At 41.6% G+C, this 19,490-nt stretch overlaps 2 protein-coding genes across 3 annotated transcripts in view; one reads left to right on the plus strand and one right to left on the minus strand.

Moving 5' to 3' along the window:
- The window catches only part of LOC120538806 (voltage-dependent anion-selective channel protein 2-like), a 46,893-nt gene extending 39,560 nt beyond the window's left edge, over positions 1-7,333 (plus strand). For both annotated transcript variants that reach the window (XM_039768287.1, XM_039768289.1), the window contains one exon: positions 6,843-7,333. In XM_039768287.1, the coding sequence (XP_039624221.1) occupies positions 6,843-6,934 (92 nt within the window). In that variant the 3' untranslated portion in view covers positions 6,935-7,333. The remainder of the gene's footprint in view (positions 1-6,842) is intronic.
- A 144-nt stretch (positions 7,334-7,477) lies between these two features.
- ikbkb (inhibitor of nuclear factor kappa B kinase subunit beta) overlaps positions 7,478-19,490 on the minus strand; it is an 87,998-nt gene continuing 75,985 nt past the window's right edge. Inside the window, exon 22 of the mRNA XM_039768286.1 lies at positions 7,478-12,845. Within this exon, the coding sequence (XP_039624220.1) occupies positions 12,798-12,845 (48 nt within the window). The 3' untranslated portion in view covers positions 7,478-12,797. The remainder of the gene's footprint in view (positions 12,846-19,490) is intronic.

A 19,490-nucleotide genomic window follows, 5' to 3' on the forward strand; every position in this document is an offset into this window, starting at 1 on the left:
AAAATAACCTGCAGTAACAGCTGCCTTCAAAGATCTGAATTTGCCGCCCCAAGCCAGACTAAGGAGCCTGGCACCCTCTGTTCAAATTAAAGTTTCAGTAACTCTAGCTGTTGTAATTGCATTAACAGATATTGGTGTGCCATGACCTCGGCCTCAGTCAGGCCTGCTGATGGCACAGTGTAACCAATTTGGAGAGTTTCTGACTACTTCTGTTAACGTGGCACATGAGGACTGTTCTTATATTTACAGAGGCTTTAACATTCTTACCAGAAGTAAAAGTAAATTATTCTTGTAAATTGCTGTCAGATGCACAAAGTTGTGCCATCGTCATTTATAGTTTCTACCCTACAGCAAGAACAGAGTATGATGTTGCTAAGTTAGGTGTTTTTGCACTTTAATAATGCAATATGGTCCTTCATTTAGGAAATTCCTAGCTTACAGTATGTACTACTTAGGGATAAAACCGAGTTTTATTAAAATTTTATCTGTACAGGCCGTACAGCCAGAGTTGTGCAATGTCTAGTCCAAGTGGTTTTTGAAATATCAATTTGACGCACTAGACTTTTTAATGTCTTTTCTGCAATTTGGATATATTTTCAGGTTAAGATTACGGAACTTTTAAAGTAGTAGATAAGAGGCATTTCGCAATTGTTTCACTTTGAACTTTAAGTTGTAAATATTACAAGATAAGCGTGTGATTGTCCTCAAAGTGGAATTTATAAGGAAAGTCCATAAGTCTTGGTGAACAAACGGTATTCCATTACGCCTTTTACTCATAATGGCTTATATAACGACATGCTGCCCAAGATAAATTTTACAAGCACTTAAACCATTTTGGTATAAACAGTTTTGTCACAGCCTTTATGGCTTTTGAATAAAGACATAAGAGTGTGGTTAGTAAAGGAGTTTCTTAAACTTTTTAATCTGAGGACGCAAATTAGAAAATCAGTATCATGCAAAAGGATTTCTGATGCTGTGCAGGCACATGACAGCAGAGTCATAACGATACAAACAGCAATGGCCATATAATAAAAAAGTAACTTTTTTTTGTTTGCTTCCAAGCATATTTTTGCACAGGATTATTACTAAAACAGACATTGTTTTAAACAGTACTCCTCCAAGCCGTTTTCCAAAAGTGCTTATTTACAGCAGGGTCACAGAGCAGCTGGAGCCTATCCCAGCCTGGACAGGGTACGAGTCCATCACGGTGTGAACACCCACACCCAAGGGTCAATTTAGTGTCGGCTATCCAATTGACCTGCATGTTTTTGGACTGTGGGAGGAAACCCTTGCAGACGGGGAGAACATGAAAACTCGACGCAGGGAGGACCTGGATACAAATATTATCATTCAATAATAATAATAATTCTTTGCATTTATATAGCGCTTTTCTCAGTACTCAAAGCGCTCAGCAATTGCAGGTTAAGGGCATTGCTCAAGGGCCCAACAGAGCAGAGTCCCTTTTGGGATTTACGAGATTCAAACTGGCAACCTTCCGATTGCCAGTGCAATTCAAAGCAGAAACAGACTCCTGATGTTCATCTCAAAGATGAGAGGAAAAAAATAATCTTAGGGTGCAGTGTGAGGACATGCTGATTTTTGAAAGACTGTATGGGAGGTCATTTATCTTTGTCACTTGATTCATAGTGCCAGTTAAGCAAATGTATTAGTTCAAAAATGAATTAATTAGGGCAGGGCAGCTTATTTAGATGGTCTTCAATTTTTTCTTTTAAATAATGCCAAATGAACTTCACCATTAATAATACATTTTTCAATATAATTACCCAAGTTAAGGGGGGAAAAAATGACGCCTAAAAACTGCCTTTACCCTATTTGTATTTTATATGGACTGAGTGATAGGATAAACCTTGCTGAATAATTCAACAAACAGTCCAGTCTGAAATGTTTAACTCCACCTGTCTACCAGCTGACACCGAGTTGAATGTCTACTGCTTGTCTCTCCCCTTTCATATTTTCTGTTCCTTTTCTCAATGGATTAATAAACATGCCGTACAGGCAAATTAAGTGCTGTATCTCTGTTTTTCTCAGGACATTTATTGAGCCACTTTAAAAGAGTGTGACAAGATGGAATTCTTCCTGTTAAAACAGTAAAGCTTAATGCAGCCAGTGTAGTCTTTGCACCTCTGCTACAGATTTAGATTCAGTGTATGCTGTAATGTTGAACACATGATGAGGGACCAAGCAGTTGCTAATGGGCACTGAAAGTGGATTTAGCATGTTACAGTATAATACTAACACGGTGCTATGTACAGTTCCTTTGGAAAGTTTTCACACCGCATCACTTTTTCCACATTTTATGTTACAGCATTATTCCAAAATGGATTAAATTCATTTTTTTCCTCAGAATTCTACACACAACACCCCATAATGACAACGTGAAAAAGTTTACTTGAGGTTTTGCAAATTTATTAAAAATAAAAAAAACTGAGAAATCACATGTACATAAGTATTCACAGCCTTTGCTCAATACTTTGTCGATGCACCTTTGGCAGCAATTACAGCCTCAAGTCTTTTTGAATATGATGCCACAAGCTTGGCACACCTATCCTTGGCCAGTTTCGCCCATTCCTGTTTGCAGCACCTCTCAAGCTCCATCAGGTTGGATGGGAAGCGTCAGTGCACAGCCATTTTAAGATCGTATTCAAGTCTGGGCTCTGGCTGGGCCACTCAACGACATTCACAGAGTTGTCCTGAAGCCACTCCTTTGATATTGTGGCTATGTGCTTAGGGTCGTTGTTCTGCTGACAGATGAACCGTCTCCCCAGTCTGAGGTCAAGAGCGCTCTGAAGCAGGTTTTCATCCAGGATGTCTCTGTACATTGCTGCAGTCATCTTTCCCTTTATCCTGACTAGTCTTCCAGTTCCTGCCACTGAGAAACATCCCCACAGCATGATGCTGCCACCACCATGCTTCACTGTAGGGATGGTATTGGCCTGGTGATGAGCGGTGTCTGGTGTCCTCCAAACGTGACGCCTGGCATTCACACCAAAGAGTTCAGTTTTTGTCTCGTCAGACCAGAGAATTTTGTTTCCCATGGTCTGAGAGTCCTTTAGGTGCCTTTTGGAAAACTCCAGGCGGGCTGCCATGTGCCTTTCACTAAGGAGTGGCTTCTGTACAGGCCTGATTGGTGGATGGCTGCAGAGATGGTTGTCCTTCTGGAAGGTTCTCCTCTCTCCACAGAGGACCTCTGGAGCTCTAACAGAGTGACCATCGGGTTCTTGGTCACCTTCCTGACTAAGGCCCTTCTCCCCCGATCGCTCAGTTTAGATGGCCGGCCAGCTCTAGGAAGAGTCCTGGTGGTTTTGAACTTCTTAAACTTACGGATGATGGAGGTCACTGTGCTCATTGGGACCTTCAAAGAAGCAGAAATTTTTCTGTAACCTTCCCCAGATTTGTGCCTCACGTCAATCCTGTCTCGGAGGTCTACAGACAATTCCTTTGACTTCATGCTTGGTTTGTGGTCTGACATGAAATGTCAACTGTGGGACCTTCTATAGACAGGTGTGTGCCTTTCCAAATCATGTCCAATCAACTGAATTTACCACAGGTGGACTCCAGTTAAGCTGCAGAAACTTCTCAAGGATGATCAGGGGAAACAGGATGACACCAGAGCTCAATTTGGAGCTTCATGGCAAAGGCTATGAATGCTTATGTACATGTGATTTCTCAGTTTTTTATTTTTAATAAATTTGCAAAAATCTCAAGTAAACTTTTTTCACATTGTCATTATGAGGTGTAGCCCGTAATAATTTCAGTGTTTGAATCTTGTAACGCTGCCGTGGTCCCTTCCACCTCACAAGCTCTTTTTTTTTTTAATATACGACTTTTCTGTCGGCCTTCTCAGTTTGTTAATAGGTTGTGTAATGGAAAGTGGTTAGTACTTCTATTTTTGTGCCACAGAAACAAAAACTCCCTATTGGTCCCTGACCTATAGTTTAGGAAACACTGCCGTAGAGTAATGCGAATTACTAACCTCTCATTGTGTGTTCACATCTAACATTTACTTTCTACATGCAATACTTTAAATTTACTTGGATTAAGTTTCATCTGCCACAAATCTGCCCACATGTGTATGCTGTCCAAGTCCCTCTGCAATGATTCACACACGTCTGTTTCCCACTCTGCCACCTAGTTTGGTGTCATCTGCACATTTTAATTAGCTTATTGATTATGTTCTTGTCCACATTTAACAAAAATAACAGCGGCCTTAGCACTGATCGCTAAGGGCCACCACTTTTACCATCACTTAATTCTAAAGATGTCCCCCTCACCTAACCCCTTTGCTTCTTGTTGATGCAAATTTGTACTCGCCTACAGACTGTGTCCTAAACCTCCTCTGCTTTTAGTTTAATTACTAACTGTCATGAAAATCAAGATAAACAATGTCATATGCACTTCTGTGATTGTATCCTTTTGTTTCTTCCTAATAGAATTGCAGTATGTTAGTAAAACAGAACTTCATTATTGTGATTCATGTAAAACTCCTTTTCTTGCCATGAGCTGCTCTGTCTTTTTAATAATTTGTTGTATTACTTTACCTGTGTTTCATGTCAGACCAACTGGGCTATGGCTACTTGGATCAGGCCAATCATTTTTTTTATATAAGGGGATAACATTTGCAGGATTACAGTCTTTGGGATTTTCTGTAGGTTTCTGTAGTTTATATCCTACAGTACTGTATAAGAACCTCCATTTCTTTACGGATAAATGTTCCCAGATCCAGATTTCAGCCTTGTGTCCGAGTGCCTTGTCAACAGTCCCTGTAGCCACTTGAAGACTGCAGCTTCTTCATACATGAAAAGCAGGAATTTAGGGCATTTGCTGCTTCACTGTCTGAATGTTTTAGTTCATTCTTGCTGTCATCCCCTCCCTTTACATTCTTTGGGTCACATTTATTCAGTTTTCCTCTCCAACCTCCTTTTCCTTTTTCCTGATGTTGTCCTTTATTTTTATTAATGCTATTGTTTGTTTAAGCATGTCATGTCCACAGTGTAAACATTCTTCAGCTAACCAGTTTATGTACCCACCTGGCACTACAGGCCCCATGTCTGTCTCTTACACCACACTTTGTACCTTCTGAGTCCCTCGGTTTTCCTGGAATGGCGAGAGACCCGAACAGTACCTGAGAGTAGGCCACCATGTCAGCCCTGATCCTCCACTTAACACCTTTACGTTTGTGTTGCACAACTGGTAGTGCTCACCTGCCTCTGTGATATTCATTTTCTGTACTCCTTGAAGGCCAGAGTATATCCAGGCATGATTGGGTGCCCACCTGTTATAGATCCCTCTCATGCTGGGACATCCATCCATCTTGTATTCAATTGCACAAAATCGGTTTGCACTTAATGAAGATCGCTGTAGAATTGAAAAGTACATTATTTTAATTATAGTCCCCTTGCAAAAGTTTCAACATCTTTGGCCAAGTATGTATTTTGTTGACATAATAATACAACTTTGAGAGCAAACACATTAAAACACTTGACATTTTTATGAAAAAGTTACTGTACCTTGGAAAAAATGTTGAAATAAATAAGAGTAAATGTGGCATTTTGAAATGTTTGGACACCCTTTCAGTTGTAAGGTATCAACTCTCGTCAGGTCTTTAGTCTGGTCAAGAATTGCATTAGGAATTGTCAGCTGATGACGCCTCCAGAGCCTAATAAGTGCTTTGACCCCTGAAACATTGTGCAGCCCCCAACAACCATGGCCTCTTCTAAGCAACTGACTGAGGACCAGAAAATTAAACCAACGGAGGCCTACAAAGCAGGGGAAGGCTAAAACAAATACCAAAGTGCTGCCAGCTAGCAGTTGAAATGTCATTAAGAAATGGCAGTTATGGGGAACTGTGGGAGGTTCAGGATAAGATCTGGAAGACAAAGAAAACTGACCACAGAGCTTGTACACATACTGGAAAGCAAAGCAAAACCCACAAATGACTGCAAGGGACCTACAGATAAAGGAATGGTGGGGCCCTGCTGCCCTGCGCAGGGTTACTGACATGGGCATGGCCTTGAAGGAACAGCCATCACAAAAACAGCACCTGCATAAGACAAAAGCGTTTTGGAATTAAGTGTTGTTAACAGATGAAGTTAAAATCGAACCCTTGGGCTACAACCACAAAAAGCTTTGTTTTGAGGAAAAAAAAAAAAAGATTAGCACTTGGAAGAGACGAGCACCTTGCTGACTGTTGAGTATGGGAGCGCCCATTATGCTTTGGGGTTGTGTGGCCGCCTGGAGACACAGGTAACATTGTGTGAGCACAGTGAAGAATGGATTCCACAAAAAAAACAGTAAACCTGAAACACACTTTGAAATCAACTATGAAGTTACCTCGAGAAACACAAGGCCACTGCCTCCCCGGACTTGAACATATTCTGTGAGCAGGTCTTAAAACATGCTGTGCACGCATGATTGACCAAAGATACCTGCCAGCTGAACGAGATCTGTAAGGAAGAACGAGAGCGCATGTCCAAAACAAGAACTCGGACTCCTAGCTGGCTACACAAAAAATCCTTTGCAGGCTGTGATTTTTGCTGAAGTAGTTGTTATGAAGTACTGGCAGAGTAAGGTGCCCAGACTTTTACTTATACTCTTAACTAAAATGTAACTGTACATTAACATTTTCAAAACGTGTCAAGTGTTTTAGTTTGTGTATTTACTATTTTTTTAACCTTCAAGTGTTAACAGTACATGTCATGTGTCCAGTGGTGTTCAAACATTGGTATGGAACTGTACACAAGCAGGGCAGTGCCTAAGTACCGCCGTGTAATGGCGGCAGGAAAGCTCCTGACACACTTTGTTTCTGTCCCATCTTTTGACAGGAGTGAAGCTGACTCTCTCAACATTGATCGATGGCAAGAACTTCAGTGCTGGTGGCCACAAAATCGGTCTGGGATTTGAGCTTGAGGCGTAAAGTGGGCCAAACCTAAAGATAACGTTCTGAAGAATTGAGGACACCCAGCCACCCACCCCTCATTTTAGACAAGTTTTGCAGCCTGGGAATCATTGGCCATTGTGTTTTTAGGGGCAGGCTGTGGATGATGGATGTCCAGGTTTAAGTCATTTTTTATTTCCACCCCATTCCCAACAGTGTGGACTTTATTGCTGCCACACCAGCCGCGCTGCACCAAGATGGTTGTATTTTGAATTTATTTGTATCTTGGATTCAGATATCCTCAGACAACTTTTTTCACATCACTCCTGGGAATCCTTTTAGAATTTTCCTATATGCATGTTTTATTTTTTTCCATGTACAAATTTCTAAGTCTTGTTGACTTTACAAAAATATAAATAAAACAAGATATACCCAGAAGGGCGTTGTGTTGTCAGTGGTGTAGCCTATTGTGTAAAAGCTCAAATGAAACATTAAAGTGTATTTCATGTGTACCTATCAAGTATAACTCATCAGATTGAATTTGATTTTATATATATATATATATATATATATATATATATATTTTTTTATTTTAACAGATTTATAGCTGATTGAACCTTTCCTGCTTTTGCACAGTTGTCTAGGGCAGGGGTTTGCATGGTCAGTCCTGGAGGGCTGTAGTGGCTGCAGGTTTTTGCCCAAATCCCATTTCTTAATAAGAGGTCAGTTACTGCTTCGTTTTAGTGGTCTTGCTTGTTAAGATTCCCCACCCTTAACTGCTTATTTTATTCTTGAACAGCTGCATTCACTGTTTTTAATGGCTAAGAAGTTAACATGTGTCGGATTGTCTGGGAGTCATTTGAGAATGGCTGAAGCGATTTACCTGAAATTAGGTAGGTATGACTGGGACCCAGATGAACGGCTACACTCTTCTTTATAAAATCCTGCTATGCAACACATTTTCTTAATTTAATTATATTTATGTAGCTGATTTTTAATTATTCAATCCGCTTATCATTAAGCAGTGGAAATCCACTGGGATGAAATGACAGCAGTTATTCTTGGGCCATTGTGCTCACCACAAAATAGCTAATGCGTGGTGAAAGGGTGAGAGAGAATTAGAGATATGGGATAATTAGGGGTCCAAAATGACCAGGCCATGGTGTGCAACTTAGCCAGGACATCAGCGTACACATCTGGTCTTTTTTGAAGAATGGCCGTAGAGTGTCAGGACCTTGGTTTTATACCTCATCCCAAGGACAGCACCATTTTTACAGCACTGTCCTCCCTATCACTGCTTTGGGGCACTGGGATTCCCACACAGACCACAGGGTGAGCACCCCCTGATGGCCTCCCCAGCAGCAACACCAGCTTTGCCTAGATTGTCTCCCACCCAACAACTGGCCAGGCCCAAACACGCCAAGCTTCAGGTGAATTACCACTTCTGAAGTGAGTCCCAAATTGAGGATGCATTCAATCAGATTGTCGTGAAAAAAAAAAGAGAACAAGTGAAGACATCACCTCAGTGTTGCTCCTGGGGCTCAACTCGTGGACCTTGACAATTAAACATATTCACTGGGGGCATTTAACTAACCATTCACATTCAGTGGCATAAAGTCAACATGTTTTGCTACTTTTAGATCTTTTTATTTACATTCAGATAATACGAATTCTAGAATGAGAACCAATTTAAAATCTGGTGATGCCAGAGGAAGAATTGAAAGAAAGTTAACAGCAGCAAAACAATCGCTTAGCCACAAACTGCCAGAGGAATACTAAAAAAAGAGAGAAAAAAGACAGAAAGCAGGGTCAACCAATCATGCGGCCGAGAAAGTGGAGCCCACCTGAACTCTGCAGTGGGACTAAATTAAAAGTCAGAGCTCTTTGCAGTCATATAATAAGCTGAAATATTGACTGGTGATGGAAGAGGTCAAATTGTTTCATTCCCAATAATGTCCCATTCTCTCTTAAAAGTCGGCCATGTCCTTTTTGTGTCAGCTTTGCTGTGACCATAAAGAAGTCGCAGGGTCTCAAGCCGGGAATTGCAGGCGCTGATCTAAGAACAGATGGCTTCTCTCAGGCGCAGCTTTATGGTGCTTGCTCACAACTGACGTCACACGAGCCTTTGCTTCTATACACTTCAAATGAAATGTAAAAAAAAAAAAAAATGTAGCTTAAAAATTGAGCAACTGCTTATCAGCTGATAAGTCATCCGGGAAGAATAAAGTGTATTTACCGTAATTCAATTGTATTGTTTCCATAAATATAATATCAGTTTGTATTATAAAGTGAAATAGGAGTTTATTCAAGAAATTAAATAGCATTTACTCCTGTACAGTTTTGAAGTTGTAATCGTTTCGTGGTAGTTTAGTTTGATAATTTAACTAGTTAGCAAAAAGTTGAAGATGTCAAAGGAAGCCGCACTTCCTCATCCAGCGTGTCATTAATTATACTGTGTGCATTCATCGTGAACTCCTCCAGTTTAATAAAACACTTAGAAGAAAACTGAAGAGAAAAAAGTGAAGGACTGAGAAGTACTCACCCGCTTCAGGCTACAACCCATCTGGATGATATCCTTGGAAAGGAAAAAAATCTACAAAATAAGAATTAAGCTGACATGGCAGAATGGAAACACTAACAAGGTGCAACATCAAGGAAGGTCACTTATTGGCAAGGATTGAACACCTGGGTGAGAACAAAAACCTGCAGCCACCACGGCCCTCCAGGAACAACTTTACAGACCTTGATAAGCCAATATCTTCATCTCACCATCGTGCGTTAGGTGTCTAAGAGTTCCTTTTCACACAAGGGACATGTTCTTGCTAAAAAGATGAAAGTACAGTGATGTAAAAGTCCATTTGGTTCAAGTTTTAAATGAAATCTGCTCTTCATTCAACATGAAATACCCCAAAAGAGTACCAGTGATCAGACCCACTGACAGCATCACGTGATCCGTTTTACTCCGTCACTCTGCTCATCCTTTTCTCCTAAACTTTAGTTTTCAATTCCTCATCTAGTTAATCAGTCAGGTATTGGGCAGACACAAGAACAACAAAGATCTTTGTTACATAAGTAAAAATCTGCAATTTAGCACACACGTTTAGATGGGTTTTCTGAAAACATCACGGGGTCAAAAATATCCACACAACGCACCTAATATTTGCTTTCACCTTCAGCAAGCTTCTGGCATGGCCACTGTTCTTAGCGGAACAGCAGATTTGTTGGTTTCCTGGCCCAGGCCATATGTTTTCAGTAGGGTTAACATCGGGAAGGCCATTCCAAACATTTAATGTCTTGATGTGTGTTTAAAGTTAGGGTCCTGATGAAACACCAAATTGTGTCCGGGCTTCAAGCTGATGGCAACGTTGATCTTTTCAAGTCATTTCATACTCGACACATGAACCATTTTACTCCACTACTCTACTTATCCTTTTCTTCTAAACTTTTCAATTCCTCATTGAGCTAATCAGTCAGGTATCTGGCAGACAAAAGAAAAATAAAAGGACACTGCTCAAGAATTCTGAGGTAACCCTCCTTTATTATTCTGTCCACTTTGTGCCGCACACCAGCTCCACTGAGAGTAAAACAGCCCCAGAGTATGATGCCACCAACACCACCCAATTGTGTCCAAGTTTCAATGTTCCATCTGATGGTTTGAGGTTGTGCTGAAGAATCCTGAGGTGATCCTCCTCCTCCTCCTCCTTTGTTATTCTGTCCGCTTTGTGCAGTGGACCAGCAGCAAAACAGCCCCAGAGCGTGATGCCGCTGCCGCCACCGACACCACGCTTAACAGCTGGCACAGTTTACTTGGGGTTGACTGCCACATGTTTTTCTCCTCCAAACATACCCCTGGATGTTGCTTGTTTCATCTTAACATAAAACTTCACTGCAGGCTTTTCCTTTGTCCATGTGACCAGCCAAAAAGTATACTCGAGCTTGAAGGAGTTCATGTTGGAGCAGGGGCTTTGTTCTTGGATGGCAGCCACTCACCCCATAGCGTAGTAAAACTCGCTGGACTGTGGCCAGGGACACTGGTGTTCCAGCGGCCGATCAGTGGGGTCCAGCTGCGATCCTGGAGGGCCGCAGTGGCTGCTGGTTTTCCTTCCTGTCACTTTCTTCATCAGAGACCAATTCATTATTCATTGACTTGTGAAGACTCTGTCCTCTGATTTGATTTTTCCCCTTAAATGGCAGCCAAACACAAATGAGACGTGAAGTGCGCCAACAGATGACCAGCTAACTCCAACCAGTTTCTTAATTAGAAGACGACTCTTGTCAATTAAACCCGTTATTTACCTCCATGGCTTTCTGGTGCCCTCATTCTGCCACAGCAGCCATTTCTAATATGGCTGATTTCCTTTTTTTCCCTAAGAGAACCATCAGAATATTTTATGGACCTGAGCAGATCAACATTACTGAGACCCTCACCTTTCTTTATTTTCAGGCATTATAATGATGGACGCTGGTTAGCTGGTCATGCGTTGGCTCACTTTGTGTCTCATTATTGTTTGGCTGCTAATTAAGGAAAAAAGAAAAGAATGAAGGGGTCGGTGTCTTAAATAGCAAGTCAACTAGAAATAAGGCAGAAGAAGTTAATAGCAGCAGAAACTGGTCACTAATTAAGAAAAAAGAGCTAGAATGAAAACCTGCATCCACTGAGGCCGTCCAGGATCGGAGGGAGTTGGACACCCCTGCTCTAGTCCGTGGCAGACCTGTTTCTTGGTTGTTCCTGCCAACTTCCTACCAGATGAGTGTGACAGCTTAGGTTTTCTTCCAGACCCCCTGGCAAAGTGTCTCCAGATCCAAATACCTTGTCCTTAGGAACAACTGTGTGAACTGGTGGTCTTGGACTCTGACATTGTTTAGATATGCCATTTGTGTAAGTCTACGCTTCTCCTTCTCACATTCTCACATCTACACTGAGCTCCTCGGACTCTCTCATGGTAATGCGTGTCAGTCAATCCAAAGAGTGTCGTCAAACAAGCAACACAGAGAAGCTACTAGCCGGAGTCAACCGTCCCCTCTAACAGGCCGTTAAGTTAAAACGCATTTTGGAACTTTGAACTGCATTCGTAATCTCAGCAGGTGTACGTGTGAGTGTATTTTATACCTTGTAGCTATCATTTGATGTTTTGAAGGTTTCAGAAAATCCACAATAAATTTAAAACTGAAGTTGAATTTCTGTTATACAAGTGGATGGAAACTTTTCACCTTAACCGTACATTTCTAAATAATAAGTTACTAAATTTGCTTTAATCGTAAAAATAAAATCGGCCAAACGCCAGTAGGTTTAACTTGTATGCCATGTTAGCGCTTCACAGAAAGGTCAGCAATGGTGAATTTCTCAAAGGGTGAGCCAGGACTGTGGATGTCAAGGTTGAAAAGTGGCAACAACATTCAAAGTCGGTAACTGCCCATAAAAAAAAAAAAATATATATATATATATATAGACCTTTAATTACAAAAATAAAACATTTTGATATACGCAGTGAAAAACAGCAGTTTACATTCCGTTACAGAAAGCTGATAACCCTAAAGTCCTTTCACTTTTCCAGAGCATTCTGCTTTTTATCTTTAAGCAGGTTGTGTGTCTTAGTTTACGATGTGTACGATTTTCACGCTGAACAGTGTAATACGTAGAGGTTGTGTCCATTTGGCAATATGGCACAGGAATTCTCTCATGTAACGTTACACTTAGAGTTGTCCAGAATTTATAAACACAACGTCCCCGTATTAGTCAGTGCTTCATACACAAGAGAGTGGCAAAAAGAAAGACAAAGAAAGAATGAAACGTTTAAATGCAGCCTGGGAGTTCTGCAGCTCCTTGACGTGCCTTGTGCTGTGAGCCAAACTCGTACTCTCGGCCAATAGAAAGCTTCTCTGTGGTTTCGATTCCTCCCTCTCAAGAACTTGCTTCCCTTTCATTGAGCCAGCACCACTTCTGGAGGTCCTGGAAGAGAGTTATCTTTATTTAAAACATTCAATAAGAAAACGTAGAATAGAGTGCTCCGTCGTTGGAGAATTAATATCTTGCTGGTTTGGTAAATTGTACTTTTAGCCAAATAAAAACAGAGCAGAGTCCCAGTGTGGATCCCTAGTCCTAGTCTTGCTGGAGACTTACATACATGTAATACATCTAAAGACAACTAGGAGTGAATATTGCTTAAAAGTGGGTGGGAACAATTAGACAGAGTGTCACATATTTAAACCAATCAACTGCCTCAAAAAGGCAAAGCTCAAACAGTTTGAACTGCAGAGATCAGAGGTGCTCTCGTTAACCTGGTCTGACAAACGTTAAGCTTCCATTTACAAAGAACCGTCTACAGCTAAAAAAGTCTCCCAAAAAATCCCTGTTAGACATATAAATGTGTGTTGCATGACTGGAGAGCATACTGCATGTTTGTTGCAAGTGAAAACCCTTTCTGTTGGCATTTAATGGCATCAAGTGGTAAAGGTGAAGGATATGTTGTCGCGGGTGCCATTTGTGCTCACTGTGATAGGAGTTGATGTAAGCTTGAAAGAAATGGCAACTACATTCATGAAAGGTGTAAAACACACTCCATCATAGGACTGCTGGCTGCTAAGAGAGGTGAGGTGTAGATTTCAGTACTCAACACACCCGAACCAACAAATCTGCTCAACGACTCCAGCAGAAGAATGACAAGGCAGCACGCTAAATGAGTAATTGAAGAAAATGTAACATTACTGTGTAATTGGAAATACAAACATGCCATGACAAAATAACCACAGCGTTTTACCACGTTGTATATCCACAGACTACAGTGCTTGCTTAAAGTCTATTTGCTGTTACGCCATATAGTGATGCAACAGTCAAAATGGCAGAAGGATACTGGAGCAGACAGAGGCACTTCTCAAATGTGTGGAGCCCAGTAGCTGTGGTGGCCTATGTGTTTGTGTGTCTGTCTCACTGTCTCCACCGTCGCAGCACTCATTACAGTGTGTGTGTGAATTAATCATCAAGTTTCAGTTACCTTGTGCTACTGAGCTCCTGGATGGACAACAACAATTTTGGCTTTTTATTCTCTCTCAGCGTCAAGCATCACCCACCCTCAACAGCGGAATTTGGGGTGGGTGTTTCAGGAAGAAGCCCTGTGGTCGAAGCCTTTGCAGCGCAGGATTTTCTCACTATTTACTACACACTTTTTATTAGGTTGTCCCCAGATGTGTATTCCCATTTGGCCCCATGTGACTACACTTGCCTAGTCAGTTCCTGTTTAGGATGTGCGTGTGCTCTCCCTGTGCTTGTTCAGGGTTTCTCCACTTACTCTGATTTTCATTCAAAAAATGTCACATTACATGACTTCCAGATGGGAGGGATGTCAAACCTAACGACTACAGTTGCTGATCTTGTTGTCCTTGAATGTCAGATTAAATGGCTGGGAGGACAACGGCACAACGACTTCACAGCACAATTTCATATTTCCAAAGTACCACAAGCCTGCCCATTTTTCTGACTGCCAGTAACATACTGCATGGCAGAGCTGGTGTCTTTGTGCGTATATCTATGTGTACAAAGACTTTCCTGTAGTATTGGATTGGTACTAACATTTTGATTTTAGCATCAATACCAGCTTTCGGACCTCATTATCAGTACTAACATGGTTCAGAAACAAGTAAAGAATAACTCCAAACCTCTGGTCTTAAAGCAACTTCCATGACATGCTGCACCAACACTCTGCTTCCTTCTTAATAGCCATTTGTCCCAATCATGTTGAACCAATAACTTCTCTTGTGAAGTCCCAACTGTATCAAAGCAATGTTCAGTTATAGTTTTGTTTCATGAAGTCCACCAAACAAAATGTTTTTCCACAACTGCAATAGTGAGTGTCGAGGGAAAGGAATGAGAGGAAAGCTGAAGTGTACTTCGGTACCAAAAATCATGAAATGCTGATGCTGTACCGTGTTAAAATTTAGGTTTTTCAGTACTTCTCTTGTACCAGTATATGATGCAACCCTACTATCCAGGTTGGTTAGTTCGGCTCTGAACTTTTATTATTTTTTTCCATTCTCTTGTGGTACATAAAAAACACACGCCACCAAACAAACGAGTCCGTCTCCTGTTTCTCAAGTCCCAAGCACGTGTGTTCCTTACTCCTCATTGCTTTGTTTCAAGCACTGTATTTCCAGGTGAGCGCTCATGGATTGTCAGCTCTCACACACACAAGCCCCTCACCTACACACATTGGTTAGACAGAGTCACTTGGGATGTCCGACTACATGATTGAAAGCTCAGGTTTGATTTTGTCTTAAGTCGTAGTGACTGGCCCAGTTTGTGCAAGAGTTGAGGACCAATAAGGACTCGGCCAGAAGTACAGTGAACCCTTTAGAATTTTCTATATTTCTGCATATGACCTAAAACATCATCAGGTTTTCACTCAAGTCCTAAAAGTAGATAAAGAGAAACCAGTTAAACAAATGAGACAAAAATATTATACTTGGTCATTTATATATTGAGGAAAATGATTGAAAATTACATATTTGTGAGTGGCAAAAGTATGTGAACCTCACGGATTAGCAGTTAGTTTGAAGGTGAAATTCGAGTCAGGTGTTTTCAATCAATGGGATGACAATCAGGTGTGAGTGGGCACCCTGTGTTATTTAAAGAACAGGATCTATCAAAGTCTGCTCTTCACAAAACGTTTGTGGAAGTGTATCATGGCACGAACAAAGGAGATTTCTGAGGACCTCAGATAAAGACTTGTTGGTGCTCATCAGGCTGGAAAAGGTTACAAAACCATCTCTAAAGAGTTTGGATTACACCAATGCACAGTCAGACAGATTGTGTACAAATGGAGGAGATTCAAGACCATTGTTACCCTCCTCAGGAGTGGTCGACCAACAAAGATCACTCAAAGAGCAAGGCGTGTAATAGTCAGAGAGGTCACAAAAGACCCCATGGTAACTTCTAAGCAACTGAAGGCGCCTCTCTCACATTGACTAATGTTCATGTTCATGAGTCCACCATTAGGAGAACACTGAACAACAATGGTGTGCATGGCAGGGATGCAAGGAGAAAGTCACTGCTCTCCAAAAAAAAAACCATTGCTGCTCGTCTGCAGTTTGCTAAAGATCACGTGGACAAACCAGAAGGCTATTGGAACAATGTTTTGTGGACGGATGAGACCAAAATAGAACTTTTTGATTTAAATGAAAAGCGTTATGTTTGGAGAAAGGAAAACACTGCATTTCAGCATAAGAACCTTATCCCATCTGTGAAACATGGTGGTGGTAGTATCACGGTTTGGGCCAGTTTTGCTGCATCTGGGCCAGGACGGCTTGCCTTCATTGATGGAACAATGAATTCTGAATTATATCAGAGAATTCTAAAGGAAAAGGTCAGGACATCTGTCCATGAACTGAATCTCAAGAGAAGGTGGGTCATGCAGCAAGACAACGACCCTAAGCACACAAGTCGTTCTACCAAAGAACGGTTAAAGAAGAATAAAGTTAAAGTTTTGGAATGGCCAAGTCAAAGTCCTGATCTTAATCCAATCGAAATGTTGTGGAAGGACCTGAAGCGAGCAGTTCATGTGAGGAAACCCACCAACATCCCAGAATTGAAGCTGTCCTGTATGGAGGAATGGGCTAAAATTCCTCCCAGCTGGTGTGCAGGAATGATCAAAAGTTACCGGAAACGTTTAGTTGTAGTTATTGCTGCAAAGGGGGGCCACAGCAGATACTGAAAGCAAAGGTTCACATACTTTAGCCACTCACAAATATGTAATATTCGATCATTTTCATCAATAAATAAATGACCAAGTATAACATTTTTGTCTCATTTGCTTAACTGGTTTCTCTTTATCTACTTTTAGGACTTGAGTGAAAAATCTGATGATGTTTTAGGTCATGTTTATGCAGAAATATAGATTTCTAAAGGAAATTCTAAAGGGTTCACAAACTTTCAAGCACAACTGTACAATGCAGAGAACGTAGCTGTAAGGAACACAGAATGCAGGCGATCTGGACCACACGAACGGGAGAGGCTCAACTCTGAGGTCTCACGTTCTTCATACCATGACAGAAGGGGGGTGGGAATGTGACTGAAACGTGTTGGGATACCATAGTCACTTCCTGGAGAGCTGCAGTGGCTGCAGGGTTTTCTCAAATATTAGCCAAAACTTCTTCCAATGGAACATAGGCTTGATTTTTAATTGGCTTGTATTTTACTTGCTTCATTTTGTTCCTTAACCTGCAGGCTAACTTAGATCCCATCTACACCTGTGCTTTTTATACAGTATCTGTCTCAATAAAAACATCTGAAAAGAGAAGCATGAAACTCTGAGAAATATTGATCCACTTTTGGAAATGCTTGTTGCGGCAGAATGACAGCACTAACAAGCCATAGCATTAAATAATGGGTTTTAATGAAAGCTAAATGGGAAACTGGCTGGAGTGAAGATGGTGGCCCCTCTGGGACTGGTTGAGACACATGAACTTATCATCTATTGGCTCGCTTCTGTTCAGGGAAAAAAATATAATAAGCAATTCACTTAACTTAGCATCACTTAAGAAAGTGGCAGAAATAAAAATCTGCAAGCACTACGGCCCTCCAGGATCTGAGATCGCCAGTCCTGCTGTAAAGACTTGGCATGGGGACTGGCTCTGCCAGTTAGCACATTATTGGTGGTCAGAGAAAGGGGCAAGCCCAAGGTACCTTGGAGATGTGGAACTGTGCTACGCGGTCGTCTAATTTGTCATGCCCTGTGATTTCTAGCCATGCAATCTGATGTGAGATCAGAAACTGCAGTCATCAAGTTCTTCCATATTTTGAATTAGTCTGAAAACCAACAGAACACTCTCTGTTTTAAGCCTCAAATAAGGCCAATTGGCAACCAACAACCCACCATGTTCCACACATTCTAATTGTACTTGACAGTCACAGGGAAGTGGCAGCTTTCCTTGCAGCACAGTACCCAAGTCAGGGGCCCACATTTACTGATGCCGGGTCCAGTTACTGCTTGCTAATTACACCACTCTGTATAAAATCGTGAAAGCCGAGCTTCAGGGTTCAAATCCTTGCCCATTAAGAGTCTGGACGTTCTCTTTGTATGTCCATGAGTTTTCCTCTAGGTTTTTTTTTTTTCCTTCCTGATGCCAGGACAGACACTCACTTCCCATTTCCCCAAACCGAATTAAGCGACTCTAAAAATTTACATATGAAAAATATGTGTCCCTATACTTTCTAAGGCTGATACCACATTACATGACTTCTAACTGTGGAGTGCAGTATGTCAGATTAGCCCACCACAGTCACTGATCTCGTTACTAAACCATGTCAATTTGAAACTCACTGCCTACGTCACATTTAGTGATCATGTGCTGACCTTTCTTTTTTTCCTTTTTGTTATGGTAAGTAAAACACAAGACATCAGACAGATGAGCCTCTCTTCTGTTTGTGCAGACCAAAGCCTCCGTGACGGAGCCAGCGCTGTACGAACGGTTAACAGGGACAGTGAGATCAGCCACAGACTCTGCCCTTTTATCTTCTTTTCTTTTCTGCTTCAGTACTTAAAACACAAGATCTGAAAGATGAGTCTCTGGTTGCAAGGTTCAAAACACGCACATTCTTAATTCCTCATTTCTATACATCTATGCATTTTACTTCCAGATGAGCATTTGTTGGTTGTCAGCTCTCATGCACACAGAACCCACCCACCCCTCCGACTAAACCTGTCTGATTTTATCGTAGCAAATCGCCTACTAGTTGGAGTGAGTAGCTGGGTATGTCATATTAGACGATAAGCTTCACAGGGGTGTGCCGCCTACTGCCTCTGACTCACTAAGATTATGTACATGAAAATTGCAGGAAACGTCATCTGGTGTTGCATAGGCTTGAGCTGCCTATCCGGATTAGGGACGCAGAAAGTCAGTGTCAATCCTGGTGGTACTGGGAGCCAACCCACTGCAGGGCACACTCATACAGGCAGTCCCAAAAACTCACACTGGTGAGTTAAAAATTGGCCTGTTTTTAACATCGCAGGAATCGTCGGCTAGAGGGGTCCTTTCATGAGATTGGCTGGCCAAGCACTGTCTCAACTCTGGAATGGCAAATTGGGGGAGGCAGCTTGATGGCCGAGGTCTCCAGGACTCTGAACAAATCTGAATCCTGTAATGTGATATCATCTACTGATTAATTCGGCTCTGTACTTGTAATATTTCTATTGCACTACTGTATTGTATTGAGGGTTAACTTGTGTCCTGTTCTGTGTACTGTATTTACCCCCCCTTTTTTTGACACCCACTGCACGCCCACCCTACCTGGAAAGGGGTCTCTTTGAACTGCCTTTTCCAAGGTTTCTTCCATTTTTTTCCCCTTGTCGTCTTGGAGAGTCAAGGCTGGGGGGCTGTCAAAGCCCATTGCGGCACTCCTTGTGTGATTTTTGGGCTATACACAAATAAACTGTATTATTGTATTGTATCCATATCGTAGGTATGTGCAAAGAGAACCCATACAATCTTTAGGAGAATATGCCCAGGCAACTAATGAACATGGGTATCAACCCTGGCACTCTGGAGCAGTGAGGCAGTCATGCCAAGCACTGTGCTGCCCTACTGCAAAAAAAGTTTAGTTTAT

Source organism: Polypterus senegalus, chromosome 11 (genome assembly GCF_016835505.1).
Source record: "Polypterus senegalus isolate Bchr_013 chromosome 11, ASM1683550v1, whole genome shotgun sequence".
NCBI classification, from domain to species: domain Eukaryota; kingdom Metazoa; phylum Chordata; class Cladistia; order Polypteriformes; family Polypteridae; genus Polypterus; species Polypterus senegalus.